The following is a 27,823-nucleotide window of genomic DNA, read 5'->3' as shown; positions in this document are numbered from 1 at the left end:
GACCCAGACAGGATGCCACCGCTCAGGCCCCTTCAGCCTCCTACTCACACCCCCCCAACCCCAGCTTTCTTATAAAAATGGCTCCCTTTTCTCTTTCCTCTGCCATGCGCTTAACGTATATTCTGGCCCTCTCTCCCATCCTCCCTTAATCTTCCCAACAATCTAAAGAAGATGGACAACCTTTTTACTTCCCAGTTCTCCCTATTACCTGGAACTTGATAAATTAATTTGCCCAAGGTGCACGTTACTGGATAGTAGTGTTCTAAAGCTGCAGTTCTTCGTGGGCACTACTACCTCTGCAAGCAAGAATTCTTCCATTGTTCGGTTATCCCCACAGAATATAGATCAGTGGTTCTTAGCCTTTTGCTGGGTCATAGATTCCTTTGAAAATTTCATAAATGTTATAAAATTTCCAGGGGGGAAACGTGCAGATACTCAAAGAATTTAGATAGAGTTGCATGGGGCTCCACACTTTTCTGAATTATCCTCTTAGCAAACTTGCCCATTCTTGAATTCTGAGCTGGGGGTACATCTGGGTTATAATTCCTTGCTATGTGGTCTAAATTGATGCCTTCTTCTGCAGATTTGATTGAAAGTTAAACACATCAGAGGAATGGACTTTGTAAACAAAAACTGTGGCCCATACTTCCAGTTCTGCAAGGACCAAGCCATTTGCTACTGCAGTCACCCAACAACAGTGCACCCTGAGGGGAATTCAGGATGGAGGAAAAAACAAGAATATTCTGTGCTTTGGAGCCTGGCCCTGGAGAGTTAAAATGTATATCTAAGGAATAATTTCACTGAACTCAGATGCTTGCATCTGCTCATATATACAAAAGCACTAAAGTCTTTAACTTGAGATGTCTATTCTTTGTGATTAGCAGTAACCTTTTGATATTGGCCTAGCTATTTTGTTCCAACCAAAAAACTCATATACATCCTGTCTCCTCCCTTACCTCTTGAGATCGGTTCTTCAGAGCTATCTGAGAGGGGGTTTTCTATGCTATGTTCCTCAATAAGGCCCCTGAATAAAACTAAAAACTTCCATGTTGTGTTTCCCCTTGTCACCAAAAGCAAGTTTCTCCTGGAACAATGTACCACACACACACACAAAAGTACGTCGTGACAGGCAGCGCGTCGCTTCAATAGGGAAAGTGACAAATTTGCTCAAGTATGATCATACCAGATTTCTATTTTGCATGAACTACATTTCTCACTGGGCTCTATAGAGTAGGCCCATGTCTTCTTTTGTAAAGAAATGTCAATCTCATCTTCCCCTACTTGCCTAGTCCCATGTTCCTCCCCACCTCATTTCCACTCACCCTTAAAGGGAGTCTTATTTAGTCTATGCAAACACTATGCAACAAACAAATAAATTGTCCCACGCAAGGAGCCACTGCATCCAACATTGGGAACCGGGCCCTGCAAACACCTCTGAGTAGCTACTTTAAGATTGGGGGCTGGTTTCTCCCCCCTTTTCTTCCTCATCCTGCACCTAACCGTCTCCCAAACTTCTCCTTCCCTCCGCCAACTCAGCCTTCTTCAGCAAGTACTTTGTGTAACATTCCAAGTCCGTAATGGGGGTTGGTGTGCTTCAGGCACTGAGGTGAAGAAAACAGTGGGAAAATAGGGCAAGGCAGCAAGCCTGGGGCGCTGGGCAAGTGAGACACGCTCCCCGACGCCCCAAGGGGGCTCCGGATCGGAATTTGGAATCGGAATGCGGGCGCTGGAACCTCTCTCGTAGCAACAGCCCCAGCCGGGCCGCCGAAAACATGGAAAGTGGATTTCCTCGCCGCTCCCTCCCGGAAACTCCCCGGGGCGCTCGCGGCCGCTCGCACGGAGCATGTGCGGGCGGACTCGCGCATGCGCCGTCGAGGTCCGGGTCGGTTTCTGTTGCGGAACCCGCGGCGTCTCCTAGCGCCACCGGAACTCTCCGTCGCGGGGCCGGCCTCCCTCAGCTCGGGCGGCCTGCTCGTCGTCTCCGAGCCTCCCCCCGTCCCTCCTTCCCTCTCTTCCACCCCGCGGCTCGGCCTCCCTTTCCCCGAAACAGCCGTCATGAGCGCGAGGCTGCCGGCGCCGTGTCCCCCTCGGTGGTGGTTGCTGCTGCCGCTGCTCCTGCTGGGGGCGGCCCCGGGCCCGCGTCGGGGCGCCGCTTTCTACCTGCCCGGCCTGGCGCCTGTCAACTTCTGCGAGGAAGAGAAGAAGAGCGACGAGTGCAAGGTGGGCGCGGCCCGGCGGACAACACTCCCCTCACCCTGCCCTGGGAGGAACTGGGGTCCGAGGGGAAGGGGGCGTAGCCGCCGTGGGGCGGGAGTTGGGCGATCCGTGTCCCCCTTCTCAGAAGCGCGGGGCCGTGGGTCGGAGGCGGCTCCAGAACGGCCTCGGTGAGCGGCGGGGGTAGGTTTGTGAAGGACTCGGTGGGCCTCGGCGCGCCTCAGGTCCGACGGGGCCAGGTCGAGCGAGCAGGTGTGTGTGCGTGTGCGTGTGTGTGTGTGTGTGTGTGTGTGTGTGTGTGTGTGTGTGTGTGTGTGTGTGTGTGTAATAACTGGGGGCGGTGTGCTGCGCGCGGCGGTGAGCTGCGTGCGGGTCGGCGAGCGCTCCGCGGGTGAGAGGGTGTGTTCGCTTCACAGCGCCAAGGAAGGGGCCCCCGCCAGGTCTTGCAGGAACTTTTTCATCTCATGGCTTCCTCAGTTTTCTACTTTTCTGGAACCCTGGTCGGTTATGAGGACTTGTGCTTTCTAGGACTTGGGGGTGTATTTTTAACCTCACGATTATGAGTCGCTTCCTTATTTGTGGGGTTGTTACACCCAGAACCGTGTGACTTGCATTTAATAAAGAGTTGCTCTGATGGCTGAGACCGTTCATGTCTTAACCGTTTAAGTGTTAAAAAGTTTTTAGTATGCAAAAATATGTGTATAAGATCCCACTGTTTAGTTTCTCTAAGACGGTTTTGAACACTTAAAAGGAGCAGGCGACGTTTTCTTCCTAGGACAGACCTTGAAAACTTTGTGATCTCTTAACGACCTTAAACCCAAGGCTTTTCAGTTTTAACTACTTTGTAAAAGAGACGGAAGTAACCTGCTTTGGGGTTATTCGGTGTAGGGCAGGACAGTATACCTACGCAATTATTTTAGATGGCTAAAACTTACCCTTTGGGGCGCGAGAAAAGTCTTTGAACCGTTAATAATTTTAACAATTCAAATAGTCGTTCAGCAAACTTTTACAATCTATAAATAGGTTTATTTACTAAGTTTGAATTTTTTAAGCTGGTGTTAATTTTATTACTACTAGCTTTACTATAGTTGTGAATTTTGAGCTTATTTTAGGGCACTAAAGAAGCTGTTAAATTTTTCATGGCATTTTACAGTTTCTGTTTAAAAAATTGGATCTCTAAAAATGTCTAAAGATCTTTAAGTTTCACGCAGGTTAACAGCGCTTCAGTGCTGTAACTCTGGTACCTTGCAGTGCAAGGCGCTTTCACTCAGAGAGTTCTGACTGAAAAAAGAAAAAAAAAAAATAGTGCTTCCAAGCGGAAGAGAGAGCTAGTCCCACAAGCACACTAGTTTTTCCATTAAATATTTTAGTAACCAGCCTTTAAAACTTAGTGTTTGGTCTTTAAACTTAACAGCAATTGTGTATTGTATAACTCGAGCCGTTAGAGACAAAAATATTCCTGTCTCCCAGGAAACTCAAAGGTCATAAGCTTATGACAGATTATCAAAATGTGATGTTATAAAAGATGTATGTCCAAAGTGCTCTAAAACACAAACGAGGAAACATCTGTGGATTGGAGTCTTCAGGGAAAGCTGCAGAGAGGAAGTGACATTTGAGATGGACTTCAGATATGAGTATGAGTGAAATTTACAGGTGTTCTTCCAGTTAGGTAATTTTGTTTCCTCAACAGGTCCTTTAGGTAGCTACTTTGTAAACTTTTAAAATAGTAAATTCTTGATTAATTTCAGGGAGTCCTTTTTGGTGTTTTCATTCTCACAGATGTAGGGATAAAACAGGCAGGACAGATCATGTTTGATTTCTGAGATGTTTGGATTTCTTCTGTGTGGCCAGCTGCATTCACATCTTGGTCAGTGGTAGCAAATCTCAGACCAGTACAAAGATGTACTTTTAGCAGTTTTTCCCTAGAATTTGACTAATTGGTTTAGGGAATTTAAAGTATACTTTAACATTTCTTCTCTTTGCCTCTCAAAGGAGAAAAACAATAAACAGTCTAAACTTTCATTACATCAATCAGGGAATTAATAATTTTTTCTCATCATTCCATGTTTGTTAAGGAAGACAGTCTTCTGTATACAGTCAGAAAAATGGAAAGAACTTATTTTTAAAATTGGAACTGGAATTGTGAAATGGGAATAATTATAAATAATTATAATAATTATAAATATATTAAAATACATTAAAATTATAAATATATAAATATTATTATAATTATTATAAATGATTATTTCCAGAAGATGCCATTCAGTTCAGTTCAGTTGCTCAGTCGTGCCCGGCTCTTTGCGACCCTATGAACCACAGCACACCAGACCTCCCTGTCCGTCACCAACTCCCAAAGTCCACCCAACCCATGTCCATTGAGTTGGTGATGCCGTCCAACCATCTCATCCTCTGTCGTCCACTTCTTCACCTGCCCTCAATCTTTCCCAGCATCAGGGTCTTTTCAAATGAGTCAGCTCTTTGCATCAGGTGGCCAAAGTATTGGAGTTTCAGCTTCAAAATCAGTCCTTCCAACGAACACCCAGGACTGATCTCCTTTAGGATGGACTGGTTGGATCTCCTTGCAGTCCAAGGGACTCTCAAGAGTCTTCTCCAACACCACAGTTCAAAAGCATCAATTCTTCGGCGCTCAGCCTTCTTTATAGTCCAACTCTCATATCCATACATGACCACTGGAAAAACCACAGCCTTGACTAGGTGGACCTTCGTTGACAAAGTAATGTCTCTGCTTTTTAATGTGCTGTCTAGGTTGGTCATAACTTTCCTTCCAAGGAGTAAGCGTCCTTTAATTTCATGGCTACAATCACCATCTGCAGTGATTTTAGGTTAGGAAATCAGGAGTTGGATGAACTGGGCAGGTCATTGATAACTATTTCCATCAGTTTTTTTCCCATCTGTAAAATAGAGATTATCATATATGCCTGTTATATGGTGGTCATGGTTTAGTCACTAAGTTGTGTCCCAACTCTTTTGTGACCCCATGGACTGTAGCCCACCAGGCTTCTCTGCCCATGGGATTTCCCAGGCAAGAATCCTGGAGTGGATTGCCATTTTCTTCTCCAGGGGATCTTCCTGACCCAGGGATTGAACCTGGGTCTCCTGCATTGTAGACAGATTCTTTACTGGCTGAGCCAATACAGACTGTTTATTATATATTCCCCTTGAAGGATATTTTGCCTTCACTAGAGAGAAAGTACAATATTTATCATTGTTGCAGTATTATACAATATTCATAGGTGTAGAGATGAATCAAGTTTATCTTGAGCATAAGTGTAATTTATGGAGTATAGTCTTTACATAAGCTGTGAAGTCCATGTCCTGTATCTAGCTCACTATGTATACTGAGAGACAGTCAAAAGAACCCTGAGGATTCAGTTATTTTCTCCTCTCAAAATTATTTTATGTTCACTTTATTGGCATAGAATCAGGAATCCAGTGAACATTAAAGCCTATTCATATTCTTCTAGCTTCTGATTTATGATATTCATTTACCTTTATAAATGGTATGACTGTGTTCTGTGGCTTTGTATGTGTGTGTGTGATTTTTTTTTAGCTTGCTATCGTTACATATACATTGGAACATCAACTTGGTGCACGTTTTCATGAGGTTTCTATTGAATATATAGTATTGCATTGTGTTAGTATACTATGGTTTAGTTTCTTGCTTACAGGGCATTTCAATTGGTCCCGATTTTTCTCTACTATAAATAACATTGCTAGGATGTATTTAGCAGGAATTACTTGCGTATTCACAACTTACTTGATCAAAGGCAAGAAACAATTTTATAGCCTTATTTAATATCTCCAGGTTTTTTCCAAGGAAGATAGATTTGATTTACAGTGCCTGCATGCATGCTAAGTTGCTTCAGCCATGTCCTACTCTTTTGGACCCCATGGGCTCTGTCCTTGGGATTCTCCAGGCAATCATACTGGAGTGGGTTGCCACCCCCTCCTCCAGGGGAGCTTCCTGACCCAGGAATCAAGCCTGTATCTCTGTCTCCTGCATTGGTAGGCGGGTTGTTCACCACTGACACCACCTGGGAGGACTGTCATGAGCTAAATGACTCCCTCTGTCTCTGTAGAATTTTATAGTTTTGTTTATAAATTTAATAGCTTTGTCATGGTACCCAAAACATTTTTTTAGTGCTGCATTACTTTTGCTGCTATTGACGTTTCTCTTTTTTTTCTCTTATTTTATTAGTTTTTGAAGCCACAGTATTAAAGAATTAAACCATGGTATTCCTTTCCTCTAGCATTTTACTTTCTTAAACTCAGGGGATAATGTGTTGACTACAATAAGTAGAATAAGTCCTGGTCAAGAGTGAATAGATCTTCACAGGGTAAAATGTGCAGTTAGCTTTAAACTGAGTCTTAAGTGTACTGAGTGGCATTCTAATGGCTAATAGCTGAAGATTAGTAAGCAGTTCTGGAGAAGGCAATGGCACCCCACTCCAGTACTCTTGACTGGAAAATCCCATGGACGGAGGAGCCTGGTAGGCTGCAGTCCATCCTAAGAGTTGGACACGACTGAGCGATTTCACTTTCACTTTTCACTTTCATGCATTGGAGAAGGAAATGGCAACCCACTCCAGTGTTCTTGCCTGGAGAATCCCAGGGACAGGGGAGCCTGGTGGGCTGCCGTCTATGGGGTCGCTCAGAGTTGGACACGACTGAAGTGACTTAGCAGCAGCAGTGAGCAGTTCACCCTTGCTGCCTTTAACTTTCAAGCAATTATTTAATGGCTTGTGAATATGAATAAACTCTAGAAAACGTCTGTCACTTTTTTACTGTTTGATTTATAGATAATGTTCTTAGATGAAAGATTAAGATTTTCTTTCCTGTCTTAGATGAAAGATTTAAGATTTTCTTTCCTGTCTAGTAAGGGGAAATGACCAAATGTACCCCCTAGTGGTTAAGAAAAAAAGTTTAAATTGAATTAGTTTAACAACTTTTTTAATTAAAAATCAGAACCTCACTTTTAAATTTCCTTTCTTGGTAGTTATTTTTAGAAGCTTTTAATAAATTCTGTGTCTGTTATTTTGGGAGCAGTTGCGTTTTATTTTAGAATTAGTCAAATTTAAGAAAACAGTTCTAAATGTTGCTCTGAACAGATACAAGAATGAACATTCATTTACTTGTTTTAACTTGACCATAGAGGCAGTTTGGAGCTTTTGAAAATTTAAAGAGAAACTGCTCCCGCATTTCCCTCATTGCAGGCAGATTCTTTACTGTCTGAGCCACGAGGGAAACTCCTTTTTTTTTTTTGCATAAAATTATTTTAAAGCTGTGGTTGTTCATTATAGTGGATGTGAGAGCTAGGATTAGGAAAGCAAGCATGATTGATATAGATAAAATATGGTCCTACTGTCTGGCTCTCCATAGAAGGAAGCCCTGTAAGAGGTGTGTTCTTGAACATCTGAAAACCGCAGCCATGTGCTGCACATGCAGACACACGTAAGTTCTAGAAACTGGTCTGTGCTCTTTCAGCCTCAGAGCCCAGTTCCCGAAACCCCTACTTTGACTTTCCATTGCAGTTTACTATCGCCATGTCTTCTTAGCCTGTGTTGTACTGTAGTTAATTGTAGCTCCCATGTATCTGAGCTCTATGAGGCCATTCTTTGTTGCCATGAAAATTAACTAAGTATCTATGAAAAGCTTTGTAAGAAATTTGTGAATGTATTTTTCTCTAAGAGAGTTCTTCTTACTCTCACCTTTCATTCCATTTAGTGCCCTTTGCTAATAACAGTGATAGAGACTGCAGTCTGTATACTTTGTATGTGCCAGGTATGTATTAACCTTAGTTGATCCTCAGAACAGTCCTGTGGTTTTTAGATGGGGACCCTGAAGGCTGGGTAGGAGGCAGTGCCCTCCAGTCAGGACGAACGGAAGGTGCGGCTCCAGGAGCTGTGAGTCCGCAGCCTGGGCTCTTCCCGTCGGCCGAGCAGACGCCTCTTCTGCGGCCCCACCCTGCAGGTGCCCGGCTGCTTGTGATCCTGGACCTGCACAGTTGCTGCACTTAATAACGAAAAGCTCTTCATCTATGTAATCAAATTTTAACCAGTCACATTTATGTCTCTTCCTTCCTTTGATACAGTCTAAAGTTAAAATTTTATTTTTTGATGGGGGAGCAGAAGAACCTCCTTAGGATCTAGGAGAGCAGCTTCTGGGCCCCGTTGGTGAGGTAACTCAGCATTTGTGAGTTCCAGCATGTCTGTTGGGATTTTTAAATTACATCCGCGTTAAGGTTTTCCTTCTTTAGACGTTTTCCTACTGTGGACTTCTCCATTATTAAAGTAGTTGAAGCTTCCATAGCTATGGCTATACCTTGGCTTTCCCCACTGGCTCGGCTGGTAAAGAACTGCCTGCTGATGAAGGAGATGCAAGAGCCAGGAGTTTGATCCCTGGGTCAGGAAGATCCCCTGGCAAAGGAAATGGCAACGCACTCCAATATTCTTGCCAGGGAAATCCCATGGACAGAGGAGCCTGGAGGGCTATAGTCCATGGGGTCACAAGAGTCAGAAATGACTTAGGGGGCGTGCACACACACTTGGTATCTCAGATCTTTTTGTGACTAGTCATTTATATTGGTCATTGTACAAAGTGACTTTTTTGGTTTTTTGGCCGTGCTGAGTCTTCATTGCTGCGTTCAGGCTTTCTCTAGTGTGGCAAGCAGAGCCTACTCTCTATAAATTGCTGTGCATGGGCTTCTCATTGCCATGGCTTCTCTTGCGGAGCACAGGCTCTAGGGCAAAGCGGGCTCGGTAGTTGTGGCCCACAGGCTTCATTGCTCCATGGCATGTGGAATCTTCCCGGACCAGGGATCGAACCTGTATCCCCTCCAGTGGCAGGCAGATTCTTAACCACTGGACCACCAGGGAAGTCCCCAAAGTCAAATTTCTTCCCTGAGATTTCTCTCTACCTTGAAAAACAATAGTAGGTGTAAGATGGGACATATGTGATGGCAGTTGTAAAAGCAGAATCAAAACAAAGGAACTAGGAAATTGGAAATGCGGTCCTACAGCAAGGTGTGCCTTGAAGCCATAAAGTAGGGTGTAGTTGTGACCAAGGAGAAGGAAATGACAGCCCACTCCAGTATTCTTGCCTAGAGAATCCCGTGAACAGAGGAGCCACGGGATTCTCTAGGTGGGCTGCTGTCCATAGGGTCGCACAGAGTTGGACACGACTGAAGCGACTTAGCAGCAGCAGTTGTGACCCGAGTTGGGGTCAGAAGCGGAATGGGCTGATGGGGACTAGAAATAAAATTGTACGTTTGGGAGGAGAAGGATTTAGAAGGGGGACGATAGAACTCTATAAAAATATTTTCATAAAAGATTTCTTAGGGTGATGTTTTAATCGGTCTTGTTTTGTCTATGTCTTGCTTTAGGATTTACAGTCTCGCCTAGGATTACCCTGTACCTTTCTTACGTTGTCACAACTTTTCATGCTCATAAGAACTCATCTTGAGACAGTCTGAAAGTGGGGATGTTGAAAGTAACCTTAAGACTCTTCAGAGTCATGTCAGATTTTGGAGTTGACGGTCTCTAAGGCAAATTTCCAGATGGAGATGCACTTAATTAACGTATGGATGCAAAATAAAGATGTTTAGAATGGAAAATGACCTTAAAGTTAATCAAGTACTGCTCTCTTATAGCAATTTCCATTTTAATAAAAAAACAAACTAGATCCCATAGATTTAGAAAACTAACTCCTAGTAGCTACCCCCAGAACACATAAACAGCTTTGTCACTTTTTTCTTTTACTTCCTTCAATGAATGCCCTCTCTTCCTCACCTGGATTATAAATTCTTTAAAAGGCAAAGCATTTATGTGTTTTATATTATTATAGCATTCACAGTGTCTAATACAGGACATTATGGGCTTTGAATAAATGTGTTGAGTGAATGAATTTCTCATGGTTTTTCAGGATTTGTCGTTTTAAGTATTCTTCGGTTTTCACATACATTGCAAATTTTAGTATTTCCCCCTATTTATTACTTCTTTTGAAGTCATCTTTCCTGCTTCTGACATGTTTCCACACTAAATTTTACTCTTTCGTCTTTATTTCGTATTGCTTTCATTTGGCTTCTGTCACTTGATAATATGACTGAAGTCCACTCTTTAAAGCCTTTTCTTTTTCCAACTTTTAACTGCAGCAATTTTCAGAATTCAAGAGCTGAAAGAATAATGATCAGTATATCCACTGCTTAGCCCGCTAGAACCAGTGTCTGTTTAAATTTTCTTCTATTTGTTGTATCTGTGTGTGCACTTAACATTTTTTAGAGACAAATGTCATGTCTGTAGTGTACTTTTGCCCTTCATGAAACCATGTACGCTCACTAGCAGTCTTAACTTCCTTTCTCCTTTCTTGCGATTTTTAACATTTATCCTACTGTCGTATTATGAAGATCTAGTAATACTATTTTTATGATACTTATAATACTTTTGAGATTCTTTTTGATTGTAGCAGTCAATATTTAAAATAGAATGTTATAAATGTAGCATATTTACAAATATATTGTAAGTTGCTATATTCTGTGTGAAAAGGTCTCATTAATTTTAATTTACAGTTCTTATCATGCTTTATTTTTTGATTTTTTAAATTAAAAAAAATTCTTTTGTCATGCCCAGAGCATGTGGGATCTTAATTCCTCCACCAGGGATTGAACTTTCACCCCCTGCCATGGTCTTAACCACCGGACTACAAGGGAAGTCCCCTTAGTATGTTGTAAATGAGATGTCTTAAATTTTCAAAATCTCACAACTTAAAAAAGGGAGAATGAATGAAACTGTGGCAGAAATAGCCAAGATGAACTGAATATCCAAGGTGTGTTTTGATTAGTTTACCAGATGACAGGGAAGGGTCCATAATTTAGTGGTGATATCTATGATGGACCAACTTTCCTATAAAAGTAATTGTGGGGAAAAAAAAAAGTAATTGTGGAAAAGTGTCAGAAGGAGAAAAGTGGAGGACTGAGAGCAGCAGAAATTAAAAGTGGTAGCAGCAGTTCAGTTTACTTGCTTTTCGGCAGTCCAGTTTTTGAACCTTTTTCTTTGTATTAAAGTAGAACAAGTAATCCCTAGGTCATAAGGTTATTATGAGAGTTGTGCTTGATAATTATTACCTTCCCCTTCCCTAGACTAATAGCCAAGAAGGGAGTAATGAATAGGCATAAACAGTAAATGAGAAGCCACTGTCCTTAGTATCCTTTAATGAGAGGGAGATGGGACAGCCTCTCCCAGAAACCCTCAAGGTTATCCTTACACTGATAGGTATTCAAATTGAAGAAGGTCCAGTTTCTCTTAAATAATAGATAATAATAGCTATCTTTAGCTTATAGTTAAGCATTTATTGTTATAGTTTAGTCATTAAGTCGTGTCCAACTCTTTTGTGACCCCGTGGACTCTAGCCTACTGTCCATGGGATTTCCCAGGCAAGAATACTGGAGTGGGTTGCCATTCCCTTCTCCAGGGGATCTTCCTCACCCAGGGATTGAACCCCTGTCTCTTGAATTGGCAAGCTAGTTCTTTGCCGCTGAGCCACCAGAACCCCCAGTTAGACATTTAACTTACTAGTTATTGTGTGACAACTATGAACCTGTATTGTTTTCTTTTTTGTTATTACATCATTCATTCTTCACGTTCAAAATTACTGGCCCGTAAGCACGTGTTTGTTAACGGTAGACCGAGGATTGGAAACGAGCCCAGAACTCTAGCCCTATTCTCCCTCCCAAACTGAAGTCTTGTTCTCTGTTTGTATGTCGTGTGTTAATTTTTGTTTTTAGGTGAAAGATTTGTGGGAAGGATTTTTTTTTTTTTTTTTTTTGCTGTTTTGGAAAATTGTGTGGACAGCCCTCCACAAATTGTAGACATCCTTATAAATCACAAACCAAGAATGAAATATGTTTCTTAGGTGATGTTAACATTTTTGTTATTAGGAGTAGAATTCAAAGCTACTTTAACAGATCAGGAAAAATTGATAGGTACATTTAATGGGATGTTGATACTAGACAAAATGCCAAATGTTAGATGGATAAAAACTAGTAATGTACAACTAAGAAAATAGCAAGGGAGAGTGTGTGAGTCTTTGGACTCTAGCCTGAAATGCAGTAAGTGTGGTAATAATCAGTTTAAATGATGCTAAGTTTTATAATCACAAGACTGGCAGGATGTCTAGAAGAGAAATTTTCCTGACTTCTAGAGTTTGATTCAGAGACTTAAAGTAGAGGAAGCCAGTGAATTTTATTTCTAAATTTGTGACAAGATAGTTTTTTTAAAAGGTTAAACTGGAATTTAAAGTGTTGTGGGTTTCCTAAAGGCGAGTGAAGTAGGGAGTAAACCATCAGTTCAGTTCAGTTCAGCTCAGTTGTGTCCGATTCTTTGCAACCCATGGACTGCAGCACGCCAGGCCTCCCTGTTCATCCAGCTTACTCAAACTCATGTCCATTGAATCGGTAATGCCATCCAACCATCTCATCCTCTGTCATCCCCTTCTCCTCCTGCCTTCGATCTTTCCCAGTATCAGTCTTTTCAAATGAGTCAGTTCTTCACATCAGGTGGCCAAAGTATTGGATTTTGAGCTTCAGCATCAGTCCTTCCAATGAATATTCAGGACTGATTTCCTTTAGGATAGACTGGTTGGATCTTCTTGCAGTCCAAGGGACTCACAAGAGTCTTCTCCAACACTTCTCCAACATCGATTCTTCAGCACTCAGCTTTCTTTATAATCCAACTCTCACATCCGTACGGGACTACTGGAAAAACCATAGCTTTGACTAAACGGACCTTTGTTGGCAAAGTAATGTCTCTGCTTTTTAATATGCTGTCTAGGTTGGTCATAACTTTCCTTCCAAGGAGTAAGCGTCTTAATTTCATGGCTGCAATCACCATCTGCAATGCTTTTGGAGCCCAAGAGAAAAAAGTCTGTCACTGTTTCCACTGTTTACCCATCTAGCCATGAAGTGATGGGACCAGATGCCATGATCTTAGTTTTCTGAATGTTGAGTTTTAAGCCAACTTTTTCACTCTCTTCTTTCACTTTCATCAAGAGACTCTAGTTCTTCTTCGCTTTCTGCTATAAGGGTGGTGTCATCTGCATATCTGAGATTATTGACATTTCTCTTGGCAATCTTGATTCCAGCGTGTGCTTCATCCAGCTCAGCATTTCTCTTGATGTACTCTGCATATGAGTTAAATAAGCAGAGTGACAACATACAACCTTGACTTACTCCTTTCTCGATTTGGAACCAGTCTGTTGTTCCATGTCCAGTTCTAACTGTTGCTTCCTGACCTACATATTTCTCAAGAGGCAGATCAGGTGGTCTGGTATTCCCATCTCTTTAATAATTTTCCACAGTTTGATGTGACCCACATGGTCAAAGGCTTTGGCATAGTCAGTAAAGCAGAAATAGATGTTTTTCTGGAACTCTCTTGCTTTTTCGTTGATCCAACGGGTGTTGGCAATTTGATCTCTGGTTCCTCTGCCTTTTCTAAATCCGGCTTGACTATCTGGAAGTTCACGGTTCATGTATTGTTGAAGCCTGGCTTGGAGAATAAACCATGGGGAATGGTAAAAGTGGAGACACACTTCCAGAAGTATCTGAGGCTAATTTGGATATTAAATTTAGCAAAAAGAAAGATGTGAAATGTTTTAATTTACTAGTAATATTAAGCTCTTGTAGTAATAAAAAGCCACTGGGAATATGCTTCCAGAAGCTCTCTTAAAGTTATGTGAAACAAAGAGTAGTAAATTTGGTCATGGGTAAGATAAGAAAGTATATTTGAAGGAAAAGAGTTAAAAAGTATATCTTTGAGGTGATGAGATCTAAATTATCAGTTATAAAACATAAAAAAGAGATGAAGAGTGTCATTGAAGAATTTATGCTTTTGGCCAGAAAGGCTAATGAAAATTAACAATGTCATCCTATACATATGTGAAACTTTGATGTCTGTATCTTGAATTCTGCCTGTAATTCTCAATGGTACACCTTTCAAGAAAGATAAGAGAGTAGGGCAAGGTCCTGTGAAAAGCAGCTAGCATGATCAAGGAGATAGGAAATTCAGAAGATTAAGACCTTTCCGTTTTGAAAGATTAAGATTCAAAGGAGAGATGAGAGAAGTCAGAAAATGAGAATAGGGTTTTCCTTCAGTCTTGCAATCCTACAGCCAAGAGATGTACCATGAAACTTCAGAGAGTACACCACAGACTAGGAAAATATCTTGCTTCATCCATTAGGTGAAATGGAAGAAACTTTTCCTCTAAATTTATATGCTCTTCAACAGTGTCCTCATTTTTTTTTAATGGCCTCAGATCTCTGAACCGTTTGCCCTGTTTTGGGTTTCCAAAGGTGGGAATTGAGAGAACGTTGAGAACTACCTAGCAGACAGAGCTCCGAGATGAACTTCAGGAGTCCTGTCCAGCGTGCTGTCTGTTTTGTAGGGTCCTGATCTAAGAATGGACTTTTTACATTTTCAAGCGATTAGAAAAAATTTTTAAAAAGAGTATCATTTAGAGATGAGTGAAAATTACATGAAAATCACATTTCGGTGCCCGTGAATAGTTTTACTGGACTGCAGCCAGGCTAATTCGCTTCCGTAATGTTTGTGGCTGCTTTAGCACTACGATCGCAGAGACTGTTTGTCCAGAGAAGACTAAAATATTTACTCTCTGGCTCTTTGGGGGAAAAGATTTGCCAACCTCTGGGATAGACTAACATTTGAGTTATTTTTCCAGGTAAAGAAAAGTTTGTAATGACTGAAGTAAAATATGAAGTGTTTGAAAAGGCTATATAAAGGGTACTAAGCAACATTTTATTTTTTTTTCCCATTACTATGCTGTCCTGTATAGAAGCCATTAGTCTCCTGTAACCTCTTAAATGTAAAATTAAATACAAATTTAAATTCAGATCTTCAGCTGCACTGACCACATTTCAAGTAACCGATGGTCTCGTGTGACTGGTAGCTACTGAATTTGACAGTGCGGATAAGGCTGTTTTCTTCATTGCTTAAAGTCTCTTGGACATTGCTGCATAATAATACTTACATAGTACTCTGTGACAGGCTCTGTTTTTGAATCTTCTCAGAAACCACTTGCAGCAGAGATTATTATTACCTCCATTCTACAAATGAAAAAACCAGGGCCCTGGGAAGTGAAACGACTTGTCCAGGATCACACAGCTAGTAAATGTCAAGAGTCAGGATTTAAACCCAGGCAGCCTGGCTTCAGAGTCTGTGTTTTTAATCACTTTGTAGTGAACAAGGTCGAGAGTAAGGAGTGTACTTAATCATAGCACAAGGAAGCTAGCTTCTGTGGTGAAAATGTGGCTCTGTGGATTTTGAGACTCAAAATATAAAAAGTTGTGTAGAGGGACTTCCCTGGTGGTTGAGTGGCAAAGACGCCGCATTCCCGATGCCGGGGGCCCGGGTTCAGTCCCTGGCCAGGGACTTGGGTCCCACATACCACAATGAAGAACCAGTACAAACAAATAAATAAAAATAAATATTAAAAAATAGTTGTGTAGAAAAAAACAAAAAAAACAAAAAAAAAAGAAACAAACAAAAATAGTTGTGTAGAGTATAGTAGCTACATTCCTTCCTGGAAAGAAATGTAAAGATGTGAACTGGATTAACTTTTCAGGAGCTTTTGTTTTTCATAAGATAATATATTAAGTATAGTGCTTGGATTCTGGTGTATCTTCATAGCAGTGTTGACCTCCTTATAATTAGTGAAAATTATTTTGGCAGAGTAGGCTGTCACCTGGGAATTTTGCCTTCAAAACAGTTACAAATATTTGTGATAATTACTCAAACAATCTCTAAGGTTAAATATCATGCCCTAATTGTCTTCTTAGCCAAAATGAGCAGTGGTACATTCTTGAGAATTTTATACAAGGAGACAGTTAAACTTTTTGTGTTTGAGACAGTGTTGCCATTGAGTTGTCATTTTATTTGAGTATGGTTTTAGGGGGTTATGTGCTGCTGTTTCAGTACCGTGTACGGAGGCCGATGTCTTCCGTCGTTGATCATGAATACTGGAAGAGCGTTTTAGTGGGTGAGCAGTGTAGATTGGTCATTCCCTATTCTGAGTATCATTACATTTATTTAGTTTTTTTAATATAACAGATTCATGGCACTTCATGTATTAGGCACTGTTTGATGTACTTTATAAATGTTAACTCATTTAATCCTTATACCTCTCTGAGATAAATAACTATTATCCCCACTTGGAAGATAAAGAAACTGAAGCACCCATGAGGAAACTGAGATGTTAAATAATTTAACCAAGGATAAATAGTGGAGCCTGGAACTTGAACCCAGGCAAAGAGACCCCAGAGGTCTGCTCTTGCCCACCGTTCTGGTGTTTTTCCAGTGATAGAGTACTGTTAGCTTTTGCACACTGAACATCTTGTCTCACCTTTGAGGTTCTGACAGGTGTAGACGACTGCTGACTAGTGACTAGTGACTGAGTCAGAGTGGGAGATGTGGCTTCATGCACTTGCAGGGAGCGTTATGGTCAGAGTTCAGAGGCCGCCATGGTGATCGGACCCTATGAAGTACAGGTAGACAGCTCCTGTTTGTTTGTTTTTGATTAGCACCCAAAGTACTTCAGGGCACAGATTACTTACTGACATTTTCAACTAAAGAATTCTGTCTTGAGTAGCAGTGAGCCACTATTGGGAGAAGGGTTCATGGGGTTCTAGGGAACTTCAGATATGCCTTGGAGAATTTTGGGGAGCTTCAGTAGGCAGGCATGGCTTTAAGTTAGCCCAGGCTTCCTAGGAAGTTCATTCAGCTTTGCTCTCTCTGCCCTGTTGTTGAACTTGATTTGGTCTTCATAAATTTCTTCTCTGTTATTACCTTTGTAGTTAGCATTCTCAAATTGATCAAAGCTGTCCTCCAAAGCTAAACCATGTTGTTGTTGTCCGTCTGCTGTCTGCTTAAGAGCATGAGATTGTATTTCTAGGACAGTTGTTCTGTAAATTTCTTACCTACCTGGCATTTCTTTTTATTTCTTTAATAGTCCGATGATGTTTAATAGCTAATTTTTTATCAATAGGCATACTCTGATATGTTTCTAGTTTTTTAGTGGACAAGTCTGCAATACACATTCTGATATATGGTCTCTTGGGCATGGATGATTTTATTTCTAGGGGGTAAGTTCTCCTAAGTAGGATTGGTGGGTGGAAGATTTTATGTATTAATATTTTGCTTTTCAAAAGGCTGTAACCACTTCACATTTCAAAGAGCCACAGGTGTTATATATAGCTTTTGCAATTTTTTGACCCAAGTTTACTAGTATCTCAGCTTAGTTACAAATGTGTCTCAAATTCATATCTCCAGATTTTTAAAAATAAATGCCATGACTGTTTATCCTCCTACACTTAGATATCTCGAAGGCACTTCAAACAAAACATATCTAAAGGCAAACTCATGATCTCTTCCCCCAAACCTAATCCTCTTCTGGTGTCCTTTTTTCTTTGACTTGTCCAGATCAGAAACTTGGACAAGTAATTCGTCTCTCGTCTTTAAACTCAAGACATCTTTAAACTCTTACCTTTACTCTCTCTCTGACACACACACACGCACACACAACAATCAAAGTCTTGTCAAGTTTATTTTCAAAATATTTCTTCAGTTCAGTTCAGTCACTCAGTCGTGTCCGACTCTTTGCGACCCCATGAATCGCAGCACACCAGGCCTCCCTGTCCCGGAGTTTTACTCAAACTCATGTCCATCGAGTCGGTGATGCCATCCAGCCGTCTCATCCTCTGTCGTCCCCTTCTCCTACCTTCAGTCTTTCCCAGCATCAGGGTCTTTTCCAGTAAGGCAGTGCTTCGCATCAGGTGGCCAAAGTATTGGAGCTTCAGCATCAATCCGTCCAATGAATATTCAGGACTGATTTTCTTTAGGATTGACTGGTTTGATCCCCTTACAGTCCAAGGGGCTCTCAAGAGTCTTCTCCAACACCACAGTTCAAAAGCATCAGTTCTTCGGCGCTCAGAATTATTTTGTTGTAATTTAAATGCATATAAATCTACTCAGTGCATGGATTTATAAGAGAACTCTTTATTTAAAGTGAGTTGGATATCATAAAATTTCACGTTTCAAAAGTCAAATTCCTTTTCAGTTCTAGGCATGACCTAAGTTTTGGTCTCCAGTTGCTTATATTCTTATTATTTTCTCATTTTCAGGCTGAAATAGAATTGTTCGTGAACAGGCTTGACTCTGTGGAATCTGTTCTTCCTTATGAATATACAGCGTAAGTTTCTGGGCTTGGTTTTCATACGAAATTTTGTGATTCATCAGGATTTTGTGCATTTAGAACTTTACTTTCTCCACAGTTACTGGTAAGTTCACACACATTTTAAAAATGTACAGGGCCTGAAAACATTTTTAAAGGGGGTATTCTTTATTTCTAAGGTAGGTTTAAAACATGGATGTAATCTCTTGGTGTTACTTTGCAACAGCAACTAAAACTATGGACCATGGATTTCCTTTTTTACCTGATTGGACAAATAGCCATTTTGTTTTCTTTAATTTTTTTGATTATTAAAAAACCCACATAGTTTTAAACAAAATCCTTGTGTCCCACATAATCAGTCCCCAGAAAAAACTGCTTTGTTGTCTGCCCCCTGCATTTTTTTCTCTGCATATTCTAATGTATCTAACCACATTTTTGTTTTAAATAAAGTAGGTTTATGTATTTTATTTGCAGCTTGTTTTTCTCACTGAATCTTTTGTGGACAACTTTTCTATGTTAATACACAGCTGCCTAAGTCTTTTTAGTAGCTGTTTATTATCCCTTTTTAGAGATCATGTGGCATCTATTTATGCTTTGTTTCATTAATTCTTTATGAACATTTCATTATTTCCATTTTTGATATTATAAAAAATTCTGCATAAATATACTTTTTTAAATTTGAGCACTGTATATACCATATTGGGTGTAAAATACAGTTTCTAAATTTTCGTTGGGTTCTAAATTTATGTATTATCTAAGTTTTGAAAAAGTTTACTGTAGAAAAATACACAAAAAATTTAAGACGATCCTATGAGAATCCGTATTCTTAAACATGTATAAGAGGAGGATACAGAGTTCATGAGCGAATAGACCATAATTTATGTAACTGTTGGAGACTTTTTTCTAGTTTTTGTTAAGTAAACAAGTCCCTGTCCTTAAATCTTTGTGAATATTCTTGGGAAAACTCAGTGGATCTCTTACATCCAGTAGATGGAAAATCTTCATTAGGGGACTTCTAGCTCTAGTTTTTATCACTCAAGATTCATCTTCCTCTTACGGCTCTAACTAGTCTGTAGTCATTGTGCTGGTCTCAACCGTAGTGAACACAGTACTGCCCTTTAATGTTCTATAGCAGGACTGAAATTTGGCTGTAGTGTTCAAACAGATCTGATTAGTAATATCAGGAAGTTATAGAGAAAAGCTTGTAGCTGACTGGTCATGGCTTCTGCACGACTGTTTTCTCAGAGGGTCTGTCTGGCCATGCTTTTCATGTTGGCTGTCATATCAGGATGAGACAGATAAATTTGACACATGTAAATGTAAATTTGACACTCTTGAAAGGTCATTAAGTGAATATCTGGATTAGAAAGATAACAAAGGGAGATAAGTTATGCAGAATTCCCCTGAAGAATAGGATGTAAATAATTTTATCATTGGAATGAATAATAATAAATTATACTGTGTCCATTTTTAAAATTCTGTAATTTATATCTTAATAAAAGTATTTGAAAATAGAAGTGTTATAAAGCATAATTTTCTGAGTTTTGTTTTGTTTTGAGGAGATGTGGTACATGGAACTTGGAGTAGGAATATATTTCTTATTCATCTGCTAGAGCTGCTGGAGTGATAGTACCTAATCTGTCCTCTAGATTGGCTAGGGGTTTGGTATCTCATTGCTTCCTTTTTTGCTTAAAACCTTAAATATTCTTGTCTGCAGATTTGATTTTTGCCAAGCATCAGAAGGAAAACGGCCATCTGAAAATCTGGGTCAGGTATTATTTGGGGAAAGAATTGAACCATCACCATATAAGGTTTGTATACAGTGTTATATAAACGTCATTTAGTTGCATCTTTCCCCCTCCCCACCTTAGAGAAAGAAAGGCCTGTGGTAACTTAGCTAAGAAGGAATTCATTTCTCTTTTGCATCCAGAAATAACTTCTTAAAGTCACAGTTTAGAAAGATCCTTCCCCTTTCACAATATGTCATGAGTAAGTTTGTCCTAAGGAACTTGCCTGCAGTCAGTGTTGTCAGTGATGAGTGCTCAGACCCCCTCGCTCACATTGCAGAGGGATCCAGAACCCTGCTTCCAGGCACGATTCTCCGTACTCCCCTCCTCCTCTTTGGGAACAGTATCCCTAGATTTTCCCTGTTCGCACTTAGAGCACTGCTGCAGCTTTCCCATTGGCTTGTGCGGAAGCGAACTGTTCTATTTTGACCAGTGAAAGTATATTTGAAGTACATCTTTGATGCATTTTTAGGACTTCAGTTAAACCAAGCTGTAAGGACAATATAAGATACTCTTTTTCAGTATATGTTCTTCATCATCCAGAATTAGTCTGCCCTTTAAATCTATTATCTTTTAAGCCTGTTATCATTCTGAATTCACAGTCCCTGGTTCATTTTGTATATATATCTGGTCTCCTGCTGCACAAAGAATAATGGAGCTCTTTTAGAAGAATTAAACTCATTTATAATAATAATATATCACCATATACAAAGCTAAATGGTACAAAGAATATAAAATGAAAAGTTTCTCTTCTCTCTTTTGCCCTGTTCTACATCACAGTTTCTTATTAACCTTTCCTGAAATTTTCCATTTTTGCAAGCACATATAAATAGAATTAAATGTGTGTATTTATGTTTTAAAATACTGTTCTGCACTGTCATCTTAAAATATTTTGAGATTTTCTACTGTAAAGATGCCAGAAATTTAAAAAATTTTCAGACAGATTTGAAGGCCTGATGAGATGAAGTCACTGGGAGAGAAGGAACTCAAAATATATGGACATGAGCGATAGTGAATAGGGCAAGTGTACTAACTGTGTAACATTTCCCTGCTGTGGTATGTTGAGATTACTTTGGAAATTGTCGCATTCTTTTTATAGCAGAGAGTGGTTTTATATAAATTGTATAACTGCCCGAAAATCCTTCCTTAGTCTCTCAGCCCCATCTTTCTGTTTATATGCCTTGACCTTGGGAAATGATGGAAGGCGGGAAGAGCATCAGGAAGTAACACCGTCAGTGAACTTGAAGGGCAGCGGGTGTCTCTTGACAGTAAACAGTAGAATATTCAGATCCACAGAGGAGTTTTGTTCCCTTTGGTGCAGATTTTAAAGGCAAATTACTTCTTTAGTAGGATTCTACTCAGGGTTCATTTCTTTGTATATAAAGACTATGCCTTGCTTATGCAAAAAATCCTTCTTTTAGGCCTAATTGCTTTTCAGGTTTAATTTTGTCCTAGGAGTTGAGGTAAAATAGAACAGAAGGAGCATTTTAAAATGGAGAAAGAATATGCACCTAACATTTTCTATGAGTTTTCTAGAATTTTTTAGGATCAAGATTTGTACTAAAACAAATTTTTTCTTAAAGAGACAGAGCAGGCATTTCTTAAGATCAAGGCATAGGTTAACAGAAACATAGACTAAAAATATCAGCTATTTTACCCCCAAGCCAACCATAAATGTATTGCCATATTTTTCAGTGTTGATTGTTTATCTTTTATTTTCAAAGAATTTTGCCTTATTTTAGATCTGTAGTAAGAGCAATGGTAACAACCGGCAACAGAACAAACCTCAAACTGCTTTGCCGTCTTTTATCTACGACTTCTGTTGAGGTCAGGAAGAAACAGTGCAGGACATTGTGTGCATTAGGTGAAGCTGGAACTCCCTATCATAGGATCAGAAAGTCTCACATCTAACCACTCTTATTCACTCAGTTAACACAACTGCCGATGCCTTTCACATGCTGGGCACTGTGGTAGGTGTGAACAAGACAGAAATCTCTGTCCTTGTAGATATTGTGTTCTGATGGGGAGAAGGAAACAAAATGAATTGCTGAAATACATAGCATGTCTGTTGCTGATGAAAGAACTGTTGAAGATGAATCAAGGAAGAAGGTGGATGGAGAATTTGCAGTTTTAAATAGGCCAGAGAAAGTCTCACCTGATAATGTGACATTTGAACAGAAGACTTGAAGCAAGTTAAGGGAGTGAACCCTGTGACTACCCGGGGACGGTGAAAAAAGCAGCAAAAGCAGAGTCCTAAAAACTCAGAAATAGATTTTTAAAATTAAGACCTAAGTAGCCCCTGGTAAAGTAAGCCTACATGATATAATATGTTGTGAATAATATGTGTGTATGTGTTCATGCTCTCAAATAAGTCCTCGATCCCAAAGTTGGAGGACTCCTTAGTTTTTAAACTTTGTTTTAAAAAATTGAAACATCTTGAAAATTGACAGTCTTTTCAGTTGTGAGTAAAAAGAATCACATTCATAGTGATTCTCGACAGCCAGATTTGGCTTTTTCTTGTGTCATCACAGTCTGTTATTCACTGCTGAACCTCCCATCACCTGGTGCATAGGAGGCACTTAACAAATATCCACTGAATGAATGTATAGACAAAAAAGCTTGTCTGTTTATTACTTGAAAGCTGTAGGAGACATTACTATGGAGAGACAGGTGTTGTTTTGTTCTTCATGTGGGTTTTTTCCTCTCCAAGGATTCATTTACATTTAAAAAATCGGTAAGTTGGAATTACCAAAGATAAAAACTTATTATCAAAAGAAATATTGATGACTTAGGTTTTTAGAGAAACAGATTGAAATTTAAATGTGATTGAGCTATGAGGAACTCTTATGTTTGTTATCAATATTAATGCTCTTAATTTAATGAGAATGTTTTGCTTTTACTCTACTTATGTTATAGATGTGAAGGACCTGGGTATTTTAATTTGCTTTCCACTTTATTTTTAATACAGTTTACATTTAAGAAGGAGGAGACGTGTAAGCTTGTTTGTACAAAAACATACCATACAGAGAAAGCTGAAGACAAACAAAAGTTAGAATTCTTGAAAAAAAGCATGCTACTGAACTATCAGCATCACTGGTAAGACATGGAAGTCTGGGATTTAGGGCTGTTTCCTTCACAGGAGAAGCTTCTGTTTCATTGAATGTGTAAATTACTTCATTGACTAAATAAAATGTAGCACATTTATTTGCCAGAGGATTACTAAGGTTGACAGCTTAAACTGTTGTCTTTGGACTGTGCTTAGATTATTGTGCTGCCTGCTACTTGTTTTGGCACATAGACCTGGTACCTAGAGCACTTCTTTTATTCATGTGTAGTTTAAAGGAGCGTATTTATGCTTGGCAAAAGGACCTGAATCAAACTTCTAGAAAAATACCATTATTTTATACTTGTGGACCATGAAAAAGACCATAGGGGGGAAAATTTTAACTTTCATTTGATTTTTGAGAAATAGCATCTGTTTCAAATAAAAATACTTGTATTTTGTGTAATTTTTTTATTTTATAAGCATGATGTAACATTAACAAGCTGTTTTAGCAGTTTGCATCATAATAAAAAAGCATTTAAAACTTTTTTCCTTCCCATGTACTATTTACCTACCATGCAGTATTCAAACAGTATTAAAAAAGAGTTTCAAAAATGCAGCTTTTCAAGGATAACCAGTTGTTATTCTTCCAGATAATTTTTCAGCAAATGCCTGTATTCTGTGGTCTACATGGTTTACATATGTTTTACCTTTTCCAAAAAGTATATGATGCTGGAAGTGGTGAACAGGATACTGTCTTGAACGTTGGTCCTGTCGCTATCTCAGATTGACCCCTTTGCCCTCCTTCATTGATCTCAGTTTGGACATGACCCGATTCCGTGATTCAGTAGGATAGTTGGTACCTCTCATTCCCTCTCGCATTCCTCCCCATCATCCCCTCCATACAAATAAAGCAAAGAAGTCCTGTAGAGGGGCAACCCAGCTAGTTTATGATTAGGGGATTCACTCTGATTGGCCGGACCTGGGTAGACTATACCTGAACCACATAGAAATGAGTTTCCCATAGCAGAGCTCCATTAGAAGGAAGGAAACTCGCCCATTACACCATGTCAGCTTCTTTCTCATCTTGAACCTCAGTACAAACAGCAACTTGAAAGTGCCCTCCATCTCCTCCTCATTTCTTTGGTTTCTGGTAAGCCAAGAGCATTTTTCTTCTAAGCTACTGTTAGATTACTGCTTAATTGCTGAGTTAATGTAACTTGGGATACATTTCTTACTCAAAAGTTTCCCTTGGTGTTTTTGCTTCAAAGTGTTCTTTACAGCCTGCAGAATCATATTTAAGGCTCAGATTTGCCCCTGTCACCTCCATTTTCTCTGACAGCTGATCATTTGTTGAATGAATGAAAGAATGACTCTTAATGGCGTATGGGTGATTTTTTAGCTTTCTCCTTTGCCCTCAGTTCTTAAAGTACTGTTAGAGTCTTGCTCCTAAAGATAACAGAGGCAGCTCTTCCTTCATAGCTTCCTGATAATAAGGTTCTTAGAAATACTCTCAACTTATTTATAATGCAATTAACATAGACACTGTTTTAATTTCAGTATGCTTAACAGCAAGAATAAATAATGTAAAATAGTTGCAAACTTAAACTATTCTTCTTAAAAAAAATAAACTGGGGAAGTACTGGTGAATAGTGATTTTTGTTGTTGAGTCAGAAAAGTTTATGATTTCAAGTCTGAAGCCGTTAACAAAAAATTCTAAGCCATGTCACAGATATACAGTCTGGTAAATCTACGCAATGGGGCTTAGTCCTCAAATCAGTTCATTACACATTTGGAAAATACTGATTCATATTGATGAATTCATGTGAACCATTAGTTGAGTATATTTCTGTCCTTCAGAGTTTTTTACTGTGTGATTTGATTTTAAGCACAGGTAACAGTTGACAGAGATGAAATGGCACGACCCTTTAGAAATAGGAAAGGTGGGCGATTGAGTGCTCACTACTGCTCGCAGCTGCTTTTGTCCCGCTCCCCGGGGGCAGCACTGTTCATTCCTCATGTGTGTCTCCAGATGTCTGTGCATATGTAGGTGTATAAAAGAGTGTGTGCCTTTTAAAATAACAGCTGAAATACTGTACACAGTATTGTACACAATTTTGCAAATTGGTCATTTTAAGAAAATACAGGCAATTTTCCATGTAAAGCATGTCTGTAGATCTATGTCTACCTCATTCTTTTTGTAATCGTGTAGTATTCCATCATATGACTGATCCGTAGTTCTTCCTCTGTAATATTTTAACCGTGCTACCTTTTGAATAATTAAAATGCCTGATTATTTGTTAGTGCACCAAGTCATTATTCTTGTTATAGAGAACAGTTAATTAACAGTAGTTAATATTCATATCTAAATTGATGAATACTTTTAATTCTTATTTGGGCTTTTAGAACATAATTTGAGGGTTTCTTGGCTTGCTCTGTCAGTAGCCTAAGCTACTTCTTGATTCTTGAGACTGAACAATAAATATTTTGATACCAGCAATAGACACTTGAATCCCTGTTCTCTTCATGGCCTGTGATTATGCTTTTTCCCTAAGTTTTGCCAAAGACTTGGGTCTTTGTGATATTTTATTTATAAAAGCATAATTTGTTTAGTTATCAAAGTACTTACATTTTTTTTTAGTATCATAGAATCGCCAGGCTCTGGCTTATTGGACAGAAAGGGGTCTTTGAAGATATTTTAGTCTAGAGAGTAGCAATCCTGGATCTCAGTTGGCTGGCAAAGAGGAACATTAGAGTGGGTAGCCATTGCTCTCTCCAGGGGATCTTCCTGACCCAGGGGTTGAACGTGGGTCTCCTGCATCGCAGGCAGATTCTTTACCATCTAAGTCACCAGGGAAGCCACAGAAGTAACCTAAATGCCAGGTTTCTTTGCTTTTTGCTGCAATTTTTTGGGTGTATTGTGGCAACATGGCTTATTTCATTTTGGTCAGAAGCTCTAGAAGTTTTTAAAAAAGGAAACTCTAGGCATTAATTTATTGGGAAAAGCAGTTATTAATAAATGAAGCTTGACTGATAGAAGTGTTTCAGATGGAGCCTGTAAAGGTAGAGAATAATAGAAGGCATCCCTTAATAATGAAAAATTGGGGCCAGTTATTCGAGCTTTAATTTTCTGAGTTGTCTTACATATTCTTTTTCACTAGTTGAAAATAGTATTTTTAATATTTTTGGTGTTACAAATTTCAGTAGCTACAACTTTCTAACTTAAAAAGGCAGTAATTGAAAATTACATTCTTTGAAACTTATACATTTATATCCAGGGATTTTGGGGTGTTTTTTTTTTGTTTGTTTCCAACCAGTAAAAGATTATATCAAAGCATTATATAAATGGTAAATTTAGGATATTCACCTTAGTTTCTCATTTTCTAACTAGCACTATAATTTTATACAGTACTTTCTCTGATATGATAGCATAAAGATATTACAATTGATATATTACAAGTATATATTCATTGATTGAACTTCATTGTCTAAAAAATTGAAGCAATTAACTGATTCTTGAGGCCTCCTGAAAATTTGAATTATTTATATTATAAAACATAGTTTTCGTGCGTCTAATATTTTATAGTCTTTTCATGGGAACTGCTAGCCTGCTGGTTATAATAATAAGCAACTTAATAGTATAGGTGATTGTTAAATTTAGTACATTGGGTACTATTAAATAGCATTTAAATGTGACGAGATGTGTTTTATTAGGTCATGAATGTATACCTTGAGTGAATATAGAATCATAATTTTACTTCCTAAGGCATATGTTAATTAACAAATAAAACATGCCCTGGAGTGTTGTCTTATGATTGTAATAGAGCTAGTATATTTTTAGTAATTATTTTTATTTGTATCCTGTGGTGTGTTCTGGGCATTGGGAACACCATGCTCAGACTTTAATGTGGTTATACAGTACTACAGAATTTTATTCTTAAAAAAGTTTCTTTTCACTATAGAACTTGAAAGATTTATTTCTTTAGCTTTATAGCAGCCTTTCATTTAGACATAAGTTGGATTTACACAGTTTTAATAGATACTATAATTTTCACTTCTTCACCTGACCCTTAAGTTGAATATTTCCCCATATCTTGCAATTATATTCTTCTCCTTTTTTATTGAAGTCACTCAGTCATGTTCGACTCTTTGCGACCCCATTGACTGTAGCCTACCACACTCCTCCGTCCATGGGATTTTCCAGGCAAGAGTACTGGAGTGGGTTGCCATTTCCTTCTCCAAAGGATCTTCCCAACCCAGGGATCGAACCTGGGTCTCTCCCGCATTGTAGGCAGATGCTTTACCATCTGAGCCACCAGGGAAGTCTTTTTTTATTGAACTACCTAACTAATAAAAGATTTCTTTCTATACTGTTCCATAAGCTGCTCCCAAGAAACTAAACATACTGTTTCATACCTATTTAGAGCTTTTGAGTGTTCTACTGAAGACAAATTATACTTAGGTATCTAGATAATGACATTGTTAAGTCAGTGATTGCAGTAAATTAACTTTTAAAGCTCCCTTT

General features: G+C 39.1%; 1 protein-coding gene across 1 annotated transcript in view; it reads left to right on the top strand.

The window, feature by feature from the left end:
• The first annotated feature begins 1,866 nt into the window (after positions 1-1,866).
• The window catches only part of TM9SF2 (transmembrane 9 superfamily member 2), a 51,452-nt gene continuing 25,495 nt past the window's right edge, over positions 1,867-27,823 (top strand). The window contains exons 1-4 of the mRNA XM_043477753.1: positions 1,867-2,220; positions 18,419-18,486; positions 20,186-20,279; positions 23,224-23,351. Of these exons, the coding sequence (XP_043333688.1) occupies positions 2,056-2,220; positions 18,419-18,486; positions 20,186-20,279; positions 23,224-23,351 (455 nt within the window). The 5' untranslated portion in view covers positions 1,867-2,055. The remainder of the gene's footprint in view (positions 2,221-18,418; positions 18,487-20,185; positions 20,280-23,223; positions 23,352-27,823) is intronic.

The sequence above is a fragment of the Cervus canadensis genome, chromosome 9 (assembly GCF_019320065.1).
Source record: "Cervus canadensis isolate Bull #8, Minnesota chromosome 9, ASM1932006v1, whole genome shotgun sequence".
In the NCBI taxonomy this organism is placed as follows: Eukaryota; Metazoa; Chordata; class Mammalia; order Artiodactyla; family Cervidae; genus Cervus; species Cervus canadensis.
Note: the sequence above shows the minus strand (reverse complement) of the source record. Positions and strands in the feature narration are given on the sequence as shown.